The sequence below is a fragment of the Podarcis pityusensis genome, assembly GCF_964106645.2.
Source record: "Podarcis pityusensis genome assembly, chromosome: 3".
Lineage (NCBI taxonomy): Eukaryota > Metazoa > Chordata > Lepidosauria > Squamata > Lacertidae > Podarcis > Podarcis pityusensis.
The window spans coordinates 67,261,604-67,276,421 of NC_138026.1; the positions used below are offsets into that span (position 1 = coordinate 67,261,604).

A 14,818-nucleotide genomic window follows, 5' to 3' on the forward strand; every position below is an offset into this window, starting at 1 on the left:
AAGGTTCCGGCTCAAGGGTACAAAGGTCTTCCAAGCCTTTACCGGGAACAGAAGCATGCACGTCAATCCACTGGAATTACAGTGTGGTCCAGGGGATGAGTATTGGGCATGGACGTTAAGTGACTGGCTTCCAACAGCAGCCTACATGGTCTGGAAAAACTATTTATTCTTCATTTATAAAATGGGCATCAAAATGACCTTAGCAGATTTTATAAGAGGCTTTGGGCTTTGGGAGGGAAGGGGAAATGCCGCTGCAAAATGCACTAAATTCTCTGTCCCCACACCATGTGCAGGTGGAAAAATGGGATAATTTAAGTGCATCGGTTGGGCAGAGTGGGGTGTTGCTTGCTTTCATTTTCACTGGTACCTATGTGGCTGTTCTGGCAATGAATCACCTCTTGACAGCCTTTGCTCCACCTGCAAATGCCCTGGACTGACACTATGGATTGTATCCAACTACGGCTGGGGGGGGGGGGAGGGTGAAAGTTAGTTATTCATTTCAGTTATTCATTTCAACTCCATTTGATAATGCCACACTAAATGGATATCTGCAGAGAAAATGGCAACCACAGTCCCCACCATTAGTGCTGCTGTGCTCAGCTTTCCCATGAAGCCTTTGGATCATCTGCTTAGTTATGGTAAGGTGGAGACTAAGCCAGAGTATGTGTAATTGAAATAGTCACACATTCTTCCTCTGCCTTCATCTTCCCTTTCCCCTGTTGCTTCTTGTGCCTATTTTAGATTGAAAACCCTTCAGGTAGGGACTTTTTATTTGCAGACCAGGATGTACATTGAAAGTTCTGTGTAAATGATGATGGTCATTTCCATGGTCACCTGCACCATTCAAGGAGCTTATTTAAGATGAAAATCACAACTGTTATTTTGCTGGAGCTAAATGGCCACAGGAGTCAACCTGAGTTTCTATATGGACACAGCAGTCATTGTGTAAAGAGTTAAGATGCAACTTCATCATTGTCCCCCCTTAGTATCAGTTGGATGTGCTGCTGTAATTTTAGTAGCCTTTAGAATCATATATTTGATTAATTCGGTCTTCAAAGATCTGTGCTGTATCTTTCCCTGTTTCCTGAAAGAAAACCAATTTTTAAAAAACCCTTCCACTGCAAATGTTAGAGATGGAAGAAAAAGTTATTAGGCCATCCAATCTGTTTCTCCTTACATTCTTTTTCCATACTTTTGTCCAATCTAATTCTAAGAATCGCAAGCAATGGCATTTCCACCACAACTTTGATCCTAACTTTCTAACGTTATTATTTTTTAAAGCAGGCAAGCTGTAACAGGCTTGCCCAAACTCTCACAAGAACGCAGCACATAATCTGTGATGACAGACAGTATTGCAACTTACAAACACACTGAAGACTTGGGTTGGGGGGCATGTAAGCAACGAATGCTGATGCATAGATCCTAAATACTCATATGGGGACTGTGGAGTTTTGGTGTCTTGCCAAGGGCAACATTGTTTTTAAATACCATCTGAGAACGACTTCAAGCTAAGAAAAGTTCCCAGAGAAGTATAATGTAAATAAATTCAGCTTGCTTTTAAAGAGCAGCAAAAATATAACTCTATTAGCTGACAGCCATGGGTGATACTTGCGTAACACAGAGAAGAGCTTGCATTATCCCTGCTATTTACTAGCAGTGTGTGTGATGAGGCAGAGATGTGGACTTGCCCTGCCAAAATCGGGAGGGATGCAGCTTACCTGGATGGGTATAGAGTGGGGAAGGATGTTGCCAAGCTAGGACTGTATGGGTACCAGTGGAAACCCAGCATCCAGGTAAGCTGAGGTGAGGTCAGTGTTGGGAGGGTGGCTCCATATTCCTGTCCCACCACACTGGCTGCCACTGCTATTATTCACCTATATATTCAGCTATATTTAAAAAGTCTTTTTTATTCCTTATCCAGCATGCAAAAGCAATCAGGAGAAAGCTTCATAAAAATCAATTTCCCCACCCCCTTCCCAGACGAACACTTGGCTTGACCCTGGAAGAGCACTTTGATGTCCATGACTAGATAGCATGGACATCAAAGTGCCCTTCTAGGCCTCGGCCCAGTATACCTGAAGGAGCGTCTCCACCCCCATTGTTCAGCCTGGACACTGAGGTCCAGCTCTGAGGGCCTTCTGGCGGTTCCCTCACTGAGAGAAGTGAGGTTACAGGGAACCAGACAGAGGGCCTTCTTGGTAGTGGTGCCCGCCCATCAGATGTCAAAGAAATAAACAACTACCTGACTATCAGGGAAGTTTTTAATGTTTGATAATTTATCATGTTTTTAATATTCTCTTGGGAGCCACCCAGAGTGGCTGGGGAAACCCAACCAGATGGGCGGGGTATAAATAAATTGTTGTTGTTGATGATGATGTGAGTTGGTAGCCAGTGTGAGGACTGCATTTGGCCACGAGAGAAAACAGTCACATGATGACTTCCCTATACATCCAAGGCACGATTCGCACACATGAATGGTGATACAGACAGTGGTTGCAAAGGCGAATGGCATAGGTGCCATTGGCCTGAAATATTTGGAAACCATCTTCCCCTAGGGTTTCTCCACCGGTGTGGTGAGAAATGGCAGAATAATGGAGCAGGAAATCTTCTCTGTGCATAATGGTTTCTTTCAAGCTTATAAAATCACACAGTTGCAGGCAGGGATGTGTGGGGATTTTGCTCGGTCTGCATTTTTAAGCAAACTGACCCGATTCACACTTCATACACTTCTGGATTTCTGTCTCAAGGTTCTGCCCTAATGGCACCATTGCTCCATCTTGGGGTCTGTTTCTTCATCACACTACAGCAAGGCGGGGGACCTTTTTAATTAGCCCGGGGGTCACATTCCCTTCTGGTAGCTTTCCTGGGGCGATATGCCAGCGCCAGGTCAGAGCAACAAATGCAAATTTTGTCTTGGTACGGTAGCCCAGTTTCTTCACGTTGACGCATTCCTCTCTATCCTCCATCCAAGCAAGTAATCAATGTTATCAGAGTCCAAGGACACATTTCAGCCAAGCAAAAACACTCACGGAGGGTGCAAGACAGGGCTGGTGAGGGGTGTGGTTTGTGAAGGTGTTTGGTCTGGGGAGATTCCCAAGACACAGAAGATGACATTTGGCTCATGGGGCTGAGGGTCCGCATCCCTGCAATGAAATTTTAGCTACTGGCATTTCTAGACAGATGTGTACACATGGGAAACCCAGAGCATCTAAGCTTGTAAATAGCTGTATTGTAACCGCAGCCCTGTTGATGCCACTGAGCTGTTCACATGCATATAAATATTGCTATATTAAAAGTTTTATATATACACTTTTGTGACAGGCATCCTAGGCAGGCTATCCCAGCCTAGAAAGATCACATGGTTATCTGAGGTTATTTTAAAAACAGGAAAATAAACACTAAATTTCAGTCTCATATTTCCTGAGCTGATGATTCTTTTAGGAAGAGCTGAGCAGCAAATATTTCCTGGCCTGATCCCCATTAAGATGACGGCTCTTTGCCAGTTGAAGGATCTCAGTGGAATTTGAATGCATCCTGACTATAAATACATTCTGTAGGTTATTCGTCAAATTATCAGGTAGAAATAAACAAGACAGTTTTGTTCATGTTTCCCATTAATTCAAAATGCACAGCTCATCACCCATTTTCTCTTCCCCATGCCCTGCTTCCCCAAATAATCAGAAAACTACTTTTTTGCACATATTTGCTACATTTTTTAAAAAATATTTCTACAGTTGGGAGTTTTCATAGATATAAAATTTGGAAAGTCTTTTCAAATGCCCATCTTTTAAAATTGGTTAGGGGAAAGCCAGTTCTCCTAGAACAACTTTTGAAGGGGTCAAATTATATGCAAAAAGCAAATGCACACAAACACTCTTCTTGCTTCGCTCTGGTTGCATTATCAGGAGGGAGGTCTGTGTGAGCACATGCATGCACAGAGACTTAGGAATCATATTTTCCTCAACACAAAACATTGTTCAATTACTTTCTTTTTTAAAATGTGCAACATGAGCACAACGTTGAGAGAAGACATGAAGTCTGTGTGCAAGCAATGAGAATCAAATGAGCATTTATCACGCAACAACCTGATTGCACAGAAAAGCCCCCCCCCCCCAGCTTTTTACGTTAAACCTGACAACTGATGGCTTTGGGTTGACATTTACCTGCGCTAGCTATGGTATCAAATAGACTGCGTGACATACCATGAGCAGCTGCAACAACAACACCAACAGAAGCAACATGTGTTGTTGGGCCTTTGGTTTCCAGGTGCTTGAGACACAGCAGATGTTTCTTCATTTTGTGGCTGTTGCCTTTTTCTCATTTCAGCTACTTCAGCACCCCAGTGGCTACAAGAACACAGACATAAAAGAACATGAAGGAAACACAACCTGAATTTGTGCTCTTTCTAAATTGACGCCAACGGCTCGTGCCCTCTTTCAGCTTCAAAATACAAATCAAAGCATCCTGTCTGCCACTTCATGTCTCAGGTGAAGTGGGATTCCCAGGGACCCTAAGTGGGAGGAAGGAGTGCAGAAGAGAAGCTACACAGAAGGTAATGAGGACAGGGCAAATTTCCACCTGCCAAGTCTCCATCTCCCTAAACCTTTCTGGAAGCAAAGATGGCCTCCAGACTTAATCAGGAGGACAGGGAAAGGAGTTCGAAGGGCTCCCTCTTCAATGTGCATTCCTGAAATCCGGTTCCATCTCCAGCAAATATATTTTCTGTAGTGATGTGGGGAGAAGGGCAGACATCTTTCACTGCCAGAAAGGTTTTGAAGTGTGGGTCTGGGGAGATAGTGCTTCAGGGTTGCTTGCCACAAGGCTTAACACCTAAAAGATGTTCACAGATCCCACCTTGCTGTTTTATATTCCTTTGGTTTAAGAAACTCTTTTTGTTACCCATGTTCAGTGGCATGCACTTCACAGTTTGTATAGCACTTGGTAGTGTTTAAGATGCCAATGACAATGTGACTATCACAGCTTTTCCGTCTTTTCTTTTTGCAGAGAAAGAATGTCACTGAAGACACACAGACGTATTCCCTGTTTTACTCTAAACAGTGTGGCAATATATGCCTTACTTTGCAGAGGAGCATCCTCTATTTGAAGGGCTGGCCAAAGCAAGCCTGGTTTTAAAGAAAAAAGAATGGAGAGCAGGAGCCTGAAAGTTGCCCTTTATTGGCGAGCACCTGGTCAGTCTTCCACACTATGATGAGATGTATTCTATCTCATTTATAAAATTATTAATAAATTTGCACTTAGACATGTAAATTAGCTAAGGCAAATTTGTGTTCTAGTTTTCGCCTTTTTTGGTAATATATTTCCTGGTGGTTTCTTTTTCTTTTTTTGCAGTGCTTAAGTGGCCACTCTTCTGGGTTCATATAAAAGTAGATATTGTACCCACGCAACATGGACAATACTACTTTCACTATTTGATTGTGAGCCTGAAACAATTTGTGAAAAATAAAATCAATGTACCTCATTGCATCTCACTATGTTGCCTGCCGGATCTTTGCCAGTCTCGCTGGTTTTTGTTATTGCAAGCAGAAAACATATATTGCAAGCCCTGGCGAAGCACCATAGGTCACTGATATGTTGAATTCTGCTGGATATGTCATATCTATCTATACAATAAAGTTAAAACTGGTTAACTCTGTGAATTTCTTCACAAGGAATTATGGCATTCAGAAACAATACACTGCTGAAAAAGTGACAATTTGAAAAGGAAAAGTTTGTGGGGAAATATCAGTTAAATTCTTCAGGGGAGCAAACTCTTATTTGATAAAGTACCTGGTTTTAATAATTATTTTAACTGTGTAATTGAAATATACTCAGAGTCGCAAAGTGATTTCATGCTCTTTATTCAGCTCATAGTGGTGAGGAGGAATGAATAAATGTCCCCTCACAGTATCTGCTTTATATACATTATTTACACAATGGGCTGCACATGATTGGCTAATTCTGGAATTCTACTGTAAGCCAATCAGGTTGTGGATTCACTTCTATCTGGAGCAGGATTGGGTGGTTCCTGCCAACCAATCATACTGCTGCATTGTTCTAGGACCAATCAGACTGCTGCATTCTGAATCCTATTGTTCTAGGACCAATCAGACTGCTGCCTTTTGGATCCTATTGTTCTAGGACCAATCAGACTGCTACAGTTTGGATCCTATTCAACTCAGTACATAACACCCCTCCCCTCTAAGTTCCAGTCCTGCCCGGGAGGTCGCATTCATAGTCCTCAAGGTATGCCGGCGGCCTACGTGTGCGTTGTGGCCTGGGGTGTTCCCTGGTCCGGGCTCCGGGTTCTGGCTCGTGTTCCAAGGATGCTGGCTGTGATGCGGCTGTTTGGTCTGGTGCAACCGGCTCGCTCAGTCGTGGTTCTGGTTCCGGTGTCCTTTCGGCCTCACGGGTCCTCTCTGTATTTACTGATTCTGCCTCTCCTGCTGGCCCCTCCTGCTCTATGGGCCTCACTGCCCCGCTGTTCCCTTGGGACTCCTCTGACCTGTCCTCCTCCTGGTTTTCTCCCGGGAATCGTCGCCGTATCTGGTCGCAGTGGCGGCGCCAGCATTGCCCCCCATCCGTTAGCACCTCGTACGACACGGGGCCAGTGACCCTGGTGATTGTGGCGGGTACCCATGCTGGGCCTGCCCCAAAATTCTTTGCGTACACTGGGTCCTGGGCCTCGAAGGTCCGGGGGTTCCTGCCTTCCCCCACCACTATCTCATCCTGAGCTCTATCGGGGTGAAGGCGGTCCAATCTGATTGCAAGGCGCCGACCCATTAGTAGTTCAGCGGGGCTCCGGCCAGTCGTTGAGCTGGGGGTGCTGTGCTGTGCTAGAAGGAATGTGGCAAGGCGGTACTCCCAGTCCCCTTGCGTCATGCGGCGAAGGGTGTCCTTGGTGGTCCGCACCATGCGTTCTGCTTGGCCATTGGTGGCAGGGTGGAACGGCGCCGAACGGATGTGGCGGATGGCGTTCTGCGCTGTGAAGGTTTGGAATTCTCCTGACGTAAATGCAGTCCCGTTGTCTGAGACGAGAGTGTCAGGGAGCCCGTGGGTTGCAAACAGCCTGCGTAGTACCCGGATGGCTGCGGACGTGGAAGTGGACGGTACCAGTGCGACTTCCAGCCATTTGGTGTAGGAGTCCACCACTATGAAGAATGTTTTCCCCTGAAAGGGGCCAGCGAAATCCACATGCAGGCGTGACCATGGTGCTCGGGCGGACTCCCAGGACTGGACTGGGGCCCTTGGGGGATCTGGGCGGGATTCTTGGCAGGCCTGGCAGTGTTTGACCCAGGCCTCTATCTCTCCATCGATCCCCGGCCACCACACATAACTCCTGGCAAGGGCCTTCATTCTTACTACCCCTGGATGTGTCTCGTGTAGGGCTGTGAGGACCCTTTTGCAGAGGGGCTGGGGAACAACGACTCTGCTTCCCCATAACAGGCACCCCTTGTGGGCCGACAGTTCATGTTTGCAGGTTGTGTAGCCGGCGAATTCTGGCCCGGGGCTGCTGCTGGGCCATCCCCTCCACACCCAGTCCAGGACCCGGGAGATGACCCTATCTTTCTTGGAATGGTGTGCAACTTCTTGTGCCTGAATGGGGCGGTCGGGAAGCAGCTCCAGGCTCATAACCTCTTGTGCAGGTGCTGGGTCAGGGCCTGTTTCCGGTAGTGGTAGCCTGCTGAGGGCGTCCGCATGGCCCATCGCCTTCCCAGGTCGGTGAATCAGTGCATACTGGTAGCTGGCAAGGAAAATTGACCACCTGAGGACGCGAGGAGACAGCACTTGGGGGGTCTGCTTTTCGGGGGCAAACAAGCCAAGCAACGGCTTGTGGTCAGTCACCACGGTGAAGGGCCGCCCGTACAAGAAATCATGGAATTTTTTTACTCCCTTTACGATTGCCAGACCCTCCTTGTCGATTTGCGAGTAGTTCCGCTCGGTTGTGTTGAGTGTCTGGGAAAAGTACGCCACCGGTACCTCTCTTCCATCCGGGAGTTGGTGCCCCAGGACAGCTCCAATGCCATAGGGTGAGGCGTCGCATGCTAGCACCACCGGCAGCCTCTCGTCGAAGTGTGCCAAGACCGAGTTTGAGACAAGCAAGTCCTTGACTGCCTGGAATGCGGCCTCCTGGCGCTGGCCCCACACCCAAGGGGCCCGCTTGTCCAGGAGTCTGTGTAGGGGCTCCGCTACCGCCGCCTTGTGGGGAAGGAAGGAATGGTAAAAGTTCAATAGCCCCAAGAAGGCCTGAAGTTCAGTCTTGCTCTTGGGCGCTGGGGCATCACAAATGGCCCGTACCTTGTCCCCAGTCGGGTGGACCCCTTCTGCGTCCACCATAAATCCCAGAAAGTCCACCTGAGGCACTCCTAGTAGACATTTTTCCCGCTTCACCTTGAGACCCGCCGTCTGGAAACGGTGCAGAACGGTGCGGAGGCGGTCCTCAAACTCCTCTGGTGTGGGGCCGGCAATCAACACATCATCGAAGAAGGGGGTGACGCCAGGAATCCCTTTAAGGAGAGAGTCCATTATATTCTGGAATATGCCTGGTGCCACGCTGACACCGAATTGCAGCCGCTTTACCCTGAACGCTCCTTTGTGCGTCACAATCGTCTGTGCCTCTGCTGTGGCCTCATCTACTGGCAGCTGTTGATATGCTTGGGCCAAGTCCAGCTTGCCAAAAATTTTCGACCCAGCCAGGGTGGCAAGGACATGGCTGACCACTGGCACTGGGTATGCGTGGGCCGTGAGGGCCTTGTTTATGGTACATTTGTAGTCTGCGCAGATGCGGACCGAACCATTAGGCTTGACGGGTGTGACGATTGGGGTTTCCCAGGGAGCATTAGGCACCGGCTCCAGCACTCCTTGCTCTACGAGTCGGTCCAATTCCTCGTCTATACGGGGTTTCAAGGCGAACGGGACCCGGCGGGCCTTGAGCCTGACCGGTCGTACTGCGGGGTCAAGCTGTAGCGCAATGGGGGGGCCCGTATACTGTCCCAATTTCCCATCGAAAACCCCTGGAAATTCCTTGCATATGGCGTCCACGTCCACTTGTAAGCTAGTGTGGTTCACCCCGGTGACAGCTAGCCCCAGTGGTCCAAACCATGCCAATCCCAGTAAGCTAATGTAGGGGCCCTTGACCACAAGCAAGTCCAGTTGCCGCGTCCGCCCTCGGTATTGCACCCTGAAGGTCCCCACCCCCATTGTGGGGACCTTACGTTTCTGGAAGTCCCGGAGGGTGAATGGGGCCGGCCTGAGTTTGGGACCCCCAGTGGGACACAGTTTCCTTAAGGTCCTTGCCGAGATTATGGATAGAGTTGAACCCGTGTCAAGCTCCATGCGGCATGGGGCCCCCTCTATCTGTACCTCTACATAAATTTTCTCTACGTTGGGGTGGGGCAACTGGTATACCTGGAAGTCCGTGAGCTCCGTCGAGTTGCCTTGGTGCGTTGGGCCCCGGGACCTGGGGCTCTTGGATTGGTCATCTGATGCCTGGTGTCGGGTGGGCCGAGCCCGACACACCCGGGCGATGTGTCCCGATTTTCTGCACTGCCTGCACTCTGCGTTGCGGAAACGGCAGGTCCTCCTCTCGTGACTCTCCCCGCAGCTTGCGCAGTTCCCTCCTTCTCGTCGAGGCAGCTGTGGTCTGTGCGCTGCTTGAGTGCGCTGCTGTACTCGGTGCACCTCCTCCCTGTCGGATCCTGAGTCGTCGGTGAGGTCTTCATGGTGGACCCTCGGTTGGGATGGCAGGCTCGGCCGTGCCTCTTGGGTCGACCTCTCGGCAGCTTCTGTTGCCAGGGCCTCCTCCAGAGCGACCTGGAACGTTAGGTCCTTCTTAGCGTAGAGGCGTCGTTGCAGCTTCTCATCCTTCAGGCCACCGACGAGGCGGTCACGAAGCATGTTCTCCAGCTCTGAGAAGTTGCAGAACCGGGCGGCTTGGCGGAGAGAGGTCACAAACCCAGTTATGGTTTCCCCAGGGGCTTGCCGCTTTGCGTAGAAGGCATTTCGACGAGCCACCACTGAGGGCTGCGGCGAAAAGTGCCCCTTCAGCTGTTCCATTATTGTTTTGTATGGAACAGTAGCGACGTCTTCAGGCGCAAGGAGAGCCCGGGCGATTTCAAACGTCTCCTCTCCGCAGACGCTGAAGAATATCGCCCTCTTCTTGGCGTCTTCTTCGTCGGTGACCCCTTTGGCTTCTAGGAGGAAGGTGAAACGGGAGGCGTACGCTTCCCAGTCTCCAGATGCTGGGTTGAATGGCGAGAAGCTGCTGTTGGCTGCCATTCTGAGTTCCTTGTGCCCCGGAGCTGAAGCCTGGATACACGGTGCGAGGCAGCGGTGCGGCAGTTGGCGGTGCTGCGGTGCTGTGTGTGGCAGTCAGCTCAGCGGGATCCCACCTTCGTCGCCAGTGAAATATACTCAGAGTCGCAAAGTGATTTCATGCTCTTTATTCAGCTCATAGTGGTGAGGAGGAATGAATAAATGTCCCCTCACAGTATCTGCTTTATATACATTATTTACACAATGGGCTGCACATGATTGGCTAATTCTGGAATTCTACTGTAAGCCAATCAGGTTGTGGATTCACTTCTATCTGGAGCAGGATTGGGTGGTTCCTGCCAACCAATCATACTGCTGCATTGTTCTAGGACCAATCAGACTGCTGCATTCTGAATCCTATTGTTCTAGGACCAATCAGACTGCTGCCTTTTGGATCCTATTGTTCTAGGACCAATCAGACTGCTACAGTTTGGATCCTATTCAACTCAGTACATAACAGTAATATATTTAATTCTGTGTTATCTGTTCTGCTTATTGGAATGGCTTTGTAAAAATGTTAGACATTTTCTCTTATATATATAAAATCAAACTGTTAAGGTGCCCAGTTCAGAAACCTCAAGACTTACTTTATTATAATTTGGCCGGCTTTATCCACTATGCCTGAAAATTCCATTCACTTCTCCCCAAAAGGGGAAAAAGCAATACCCATTTTTAAAAATTCTGAAATCATCAATGGGGGGGCGGGAGCGGGGCAGTGAAATGAAACTTTGTTTTTCCTGAAGCAGACTTGGCCTGGAACCTTAAGCTGAATTGAGCAGCATCTGAAGCGATTTCCACTGAGCTGAACTGTTATTGGTAAAGCCAGATTAGGGTCTGAGCTGAATCTTGAAGTCGATGCACAAAAATACCACATTTTTCTCATGGCAGGGTAGGCATTTCTCTCTCTGAGAGTTGTTATTTTGAAACCTCTGCAACTCGATTAATGAAATCTACAAAATTTAGCAGTGGGACAGAGGAGAAAATAACCTCCTCAGGAAGCCCAAACATATGCATACTTATACAAAGAAATAACTCCTTCTGAATTCAACAAGACTTGCACCTAGGTAAGTTTGCATATGATTTCTAACTTAGAGATGAAGTTCTATGCCACAGCTTGACTATTTACTTAAGACTCATTAACACCCAAAACACTGGAAACCGCAACAGAGAAGCACAAGCCTCTATACTGTTGTTGATGACAACACCACCCTTCATTAAATATTGTGCTGCTGTTTTCACTTAGCAAGTCAATCATTCAATTGTGCCAACAATGGTCAATGTTAAACAACAGAAACAAGCAAGAGAAAAGTTTTATTATCATTATTATTATTCACAGGCCAAAAGAGTCGCGTGATTTCTTTTATAATTAAACCACAAGCTATCTCCTGAGGCTTGGTTCGCCATAAAGTGAAGCCCCACAGAAGCTTGTTACCATATTTAGGGAGAATTAATTATCACAGACTGCACTCTGCCCACAGAAGTAATTAGCAAAAAAATTTTTTCCCATGCTCACACAGCAATGCCTTGGGATGGGACCTTGGAAGATCCACACCTGGCACCAGGAATGTTTGCTTCCTCCTCGTATCCATGCACATTCTCAGACTTTCACATAACTAGGCACAACTCTATGACTAGCAAAGTGCTACAGACAATTTCTGAGTTGAGCAATTGCCTTGCCGACTAGAAAGCACCTCCATTATATGATTTACTTTCTATACACTTCCATTACACAAATCCAGGACCGGGATAGTGAATCATCTAAAGAATCCTATCTAAATACACCCTATCACCTGCATTTTATCGGCACACAGAACTGCACCTACCCTCCGCTGACCCCCTCCATCCACTTCCATTATGGTTACAGTCCTCTGTTTATTACACTTGTGCCCCATTTGACCTCCAGAAAGCTCAAATCAGTAAGTATTCCTGCTCAAGCCTGTTTAGCTTTGGCAGCATAACTGCATCATCCAATTTCAGAGCATCTTTTGGGCCTAACTAAAGTTCTCTACCCATTTTAAATCAGTCTAATACCAAGCCATCGAGATTTCCCCCCAACAAAGTGCAATGACCACAAGTTTCAGGCATTCCACTTTTGCCTGAGGCATAGAGATTTGTCTAAACCCAGTGCGCCCTCCCTCCTGCCATCTAGCAAGAGAGGCCTGTTAAGGGTGTTGAAAGTTGTGAGGAGACCCCTATACTCCTCCCAGAGCTACAGTTCTCAAAGTGGCTTAACAACCAGTCTCTCCACACAGGGCACCCTGGCCATTACACCTTTGTGAGGTGAATATGAAATATCACATTTTTCAAGTAACACAGCAATCAAGTTGGAGAAAACTAATCCCTTGCATATTTACCTGGAGATAGTCTTTGAACTCAGTAAGATTTAGCGGTAAATAAAGGAGCATATGTATCTGTTGAAAATCTTGACACTCTTTCATGATTGGAAAGGTGAGAATGAGAGATCACAGATTACTCTGTAGCATATTTTCACTTCCAGCTCTCTACATGAAACGCTTACAAGTTTTAACTATTTTCCCTTTTTCTTGCTGCTACTTTTTTTTAAACTTATAAATCAATTTGAATTTTGAAGTGTATGCTGCAAATAAAACAGACTCCTGTGATTTTGTATTCCTTTGAAGCTAATGAATGTGAAGGACTACAAAATTTGTTGTGATTATTCAAGGCATATATCTCTATCATCTTTAAGTTCAAAGCTTTCGGGGGTGGGGAGTATCAAAACAAGGTATGCTCATCACAGAGACTGCTCTGGGTAATTCACATGCTTGTCGCGGTTAAATTGTTGTGTGCTGACTTTGAACACTAACGAAGCTGAGCAGGATACCCAGATTTCATGCAAATGAATACGTGGCTGTAGCTGGCACTGCTCAGTCTTTTCCTTTAGCCAGGTAAGAAAGAGGTTCCATTGCAACCATCTACTACAAAGAAAACCAACAGGCCATGACAAAGTCAAGAATAATCATGGGATTTCTCCTTAATCCTCCCCTTGTGTGCCAGCTTTGCTGCTTTTATCTTGGTTTGTTTAATGAATTCATCATTTCCTATTACATCTGAACTGGGAAAATTTGGCTTAATTTTGGTTTACTAACCAGCATATAAAACCATGATCTTCTAGAGATACATTTGGGGAGAAAATGATAAGAAATGTAAAGAAACAGAAAGTCGCCGCTTAATCTGTTAAATGCCCTAAATTGGGGCACGATACTTAGTTACAAAGAATCCGCAAATTTTCCAGTTTGTATTGCAGAAAACCCAAAAGGGATTCTTCTCCTTCTCATTGGTGCAGAGAGTCAGGCACATACACAGCACATGTTAATGGAATTATTATTATTATTATTATTATTATTATTACTTATACCCCACCCATGTGACTGGGTTTATTCCATACTTACTGTATCTACTAAAAAAAAGTCACAAGTGAAATCTTATTAAGAGACGTCTTTGGACCTAATGCACTGACAGCTACCAGGAGAGGCAAAACCAAGCTTCAACTTTTCTTTGCACCTGCTCAGCAGACATTACATTGATTATTTGAGGCTCCTCTGAGTTCTGTCACATTCCAAAATTAGATGATGACCAGAGGCCTTCTCAGTTGTGTTACCCCACATGCGAAATGCCCTTCCCAGGAAGGCTCATCTGACACTGTGCAATATGCTCTTCCTGGACTAGGTGAAGGCTTTTTAATTTTAATTCAACAGGGCTTAGCATTGCAAACGTTCAGTTTCATGGTTTCCATATTAAGATGCAGTGACAACCTGCTGTTGTAGTCAAATTCAGTATCCCTCAAGTTGTTCCGATAAAAGTGTTCAGAAACCTCTTGGGGACAACCGATGCCTTTCCTCTTCCTTTCTTTATACACACCTCAAAAATATGTAGTATCTCTTGCTTTAGTGATGTTTAAGGAGATGAAGAAACTCCAAAGCTGCTTTCCAGTGATCTAATTCCATGACTAACTCTAGCCTATTTCTGTTTATTGCACCACTACTGACTAATCTCATACTCCAAAGATGTATATTAAGAATGGGCTATTCAAACTCAAACCTTCGTCCTTTAAATCCTGTGGGCACATTGAAATTACAGCACATAAATATTGTGGCTTGTCAGATCTGTGCAATTCCCAGCTCTCTAATCTTACCCTGAGTATTAGCACAAATTTGCAATCCCTTAGCTGAGCTATTATACAGGAAGCTATTAAGAAGTTCCTCCAATTGCAAAGGCAGGGGAAGTCAGCGTATCCACTTAATTTTGACAAATAGGACCCTCAAGATCAGTAGATGAGGCTGTTTAGAATGTTGTCTTCATAGACTGCTGAACAAACTATGACAAGAGTGTCAATTATCTCGCAGATTCTCCTATAAATCAGATTCAGTGCTAGGTCAGCATGTCTGAAATACTTATAGCTGAACAGAATACAGGTTCCCAAAACTGGAATGGAGAAGTTAGTTTCTACAGCTTTCTATAGAAAATGCAGCAATGTATATTGTCAGTT

The 14,818-nt window shown here is 46.4% G+C and overlaps 1 protein-coding gene across 4 annotated transcripts in view; it reads right to left on the reverse strand.

Moving 5' to 3' along the window:
* RGS17 (regulator of G protein signaling 17) overlaps positions 1–14,818 on the reverse strand; it is a 64,373-nt gene that overhangs the window by 18,456 nt on the left and 31,099 nt on the right. For 3 of the 4 annotated variants that reach the window (XM_080998424.1, XM_080998422.1, XM_080998423.1), the window contains exon 2: positions 4,203–4,346. The exons of the other annotated variant lie outside the window; for it this stretch is intronic. In XM_080998424.1, the coding sequence (XP_080854550.1) occupies positions 4,203–4,321 (119 nt within the window). In that variant the 5' untranslated portion in view covers positions 4,322–4,346. The remainder of the gene's footprint in view (positions 1–4,202; positions 4,347–14,818) is intronic. 4 annotated transcript variants of the gene reach the window in all.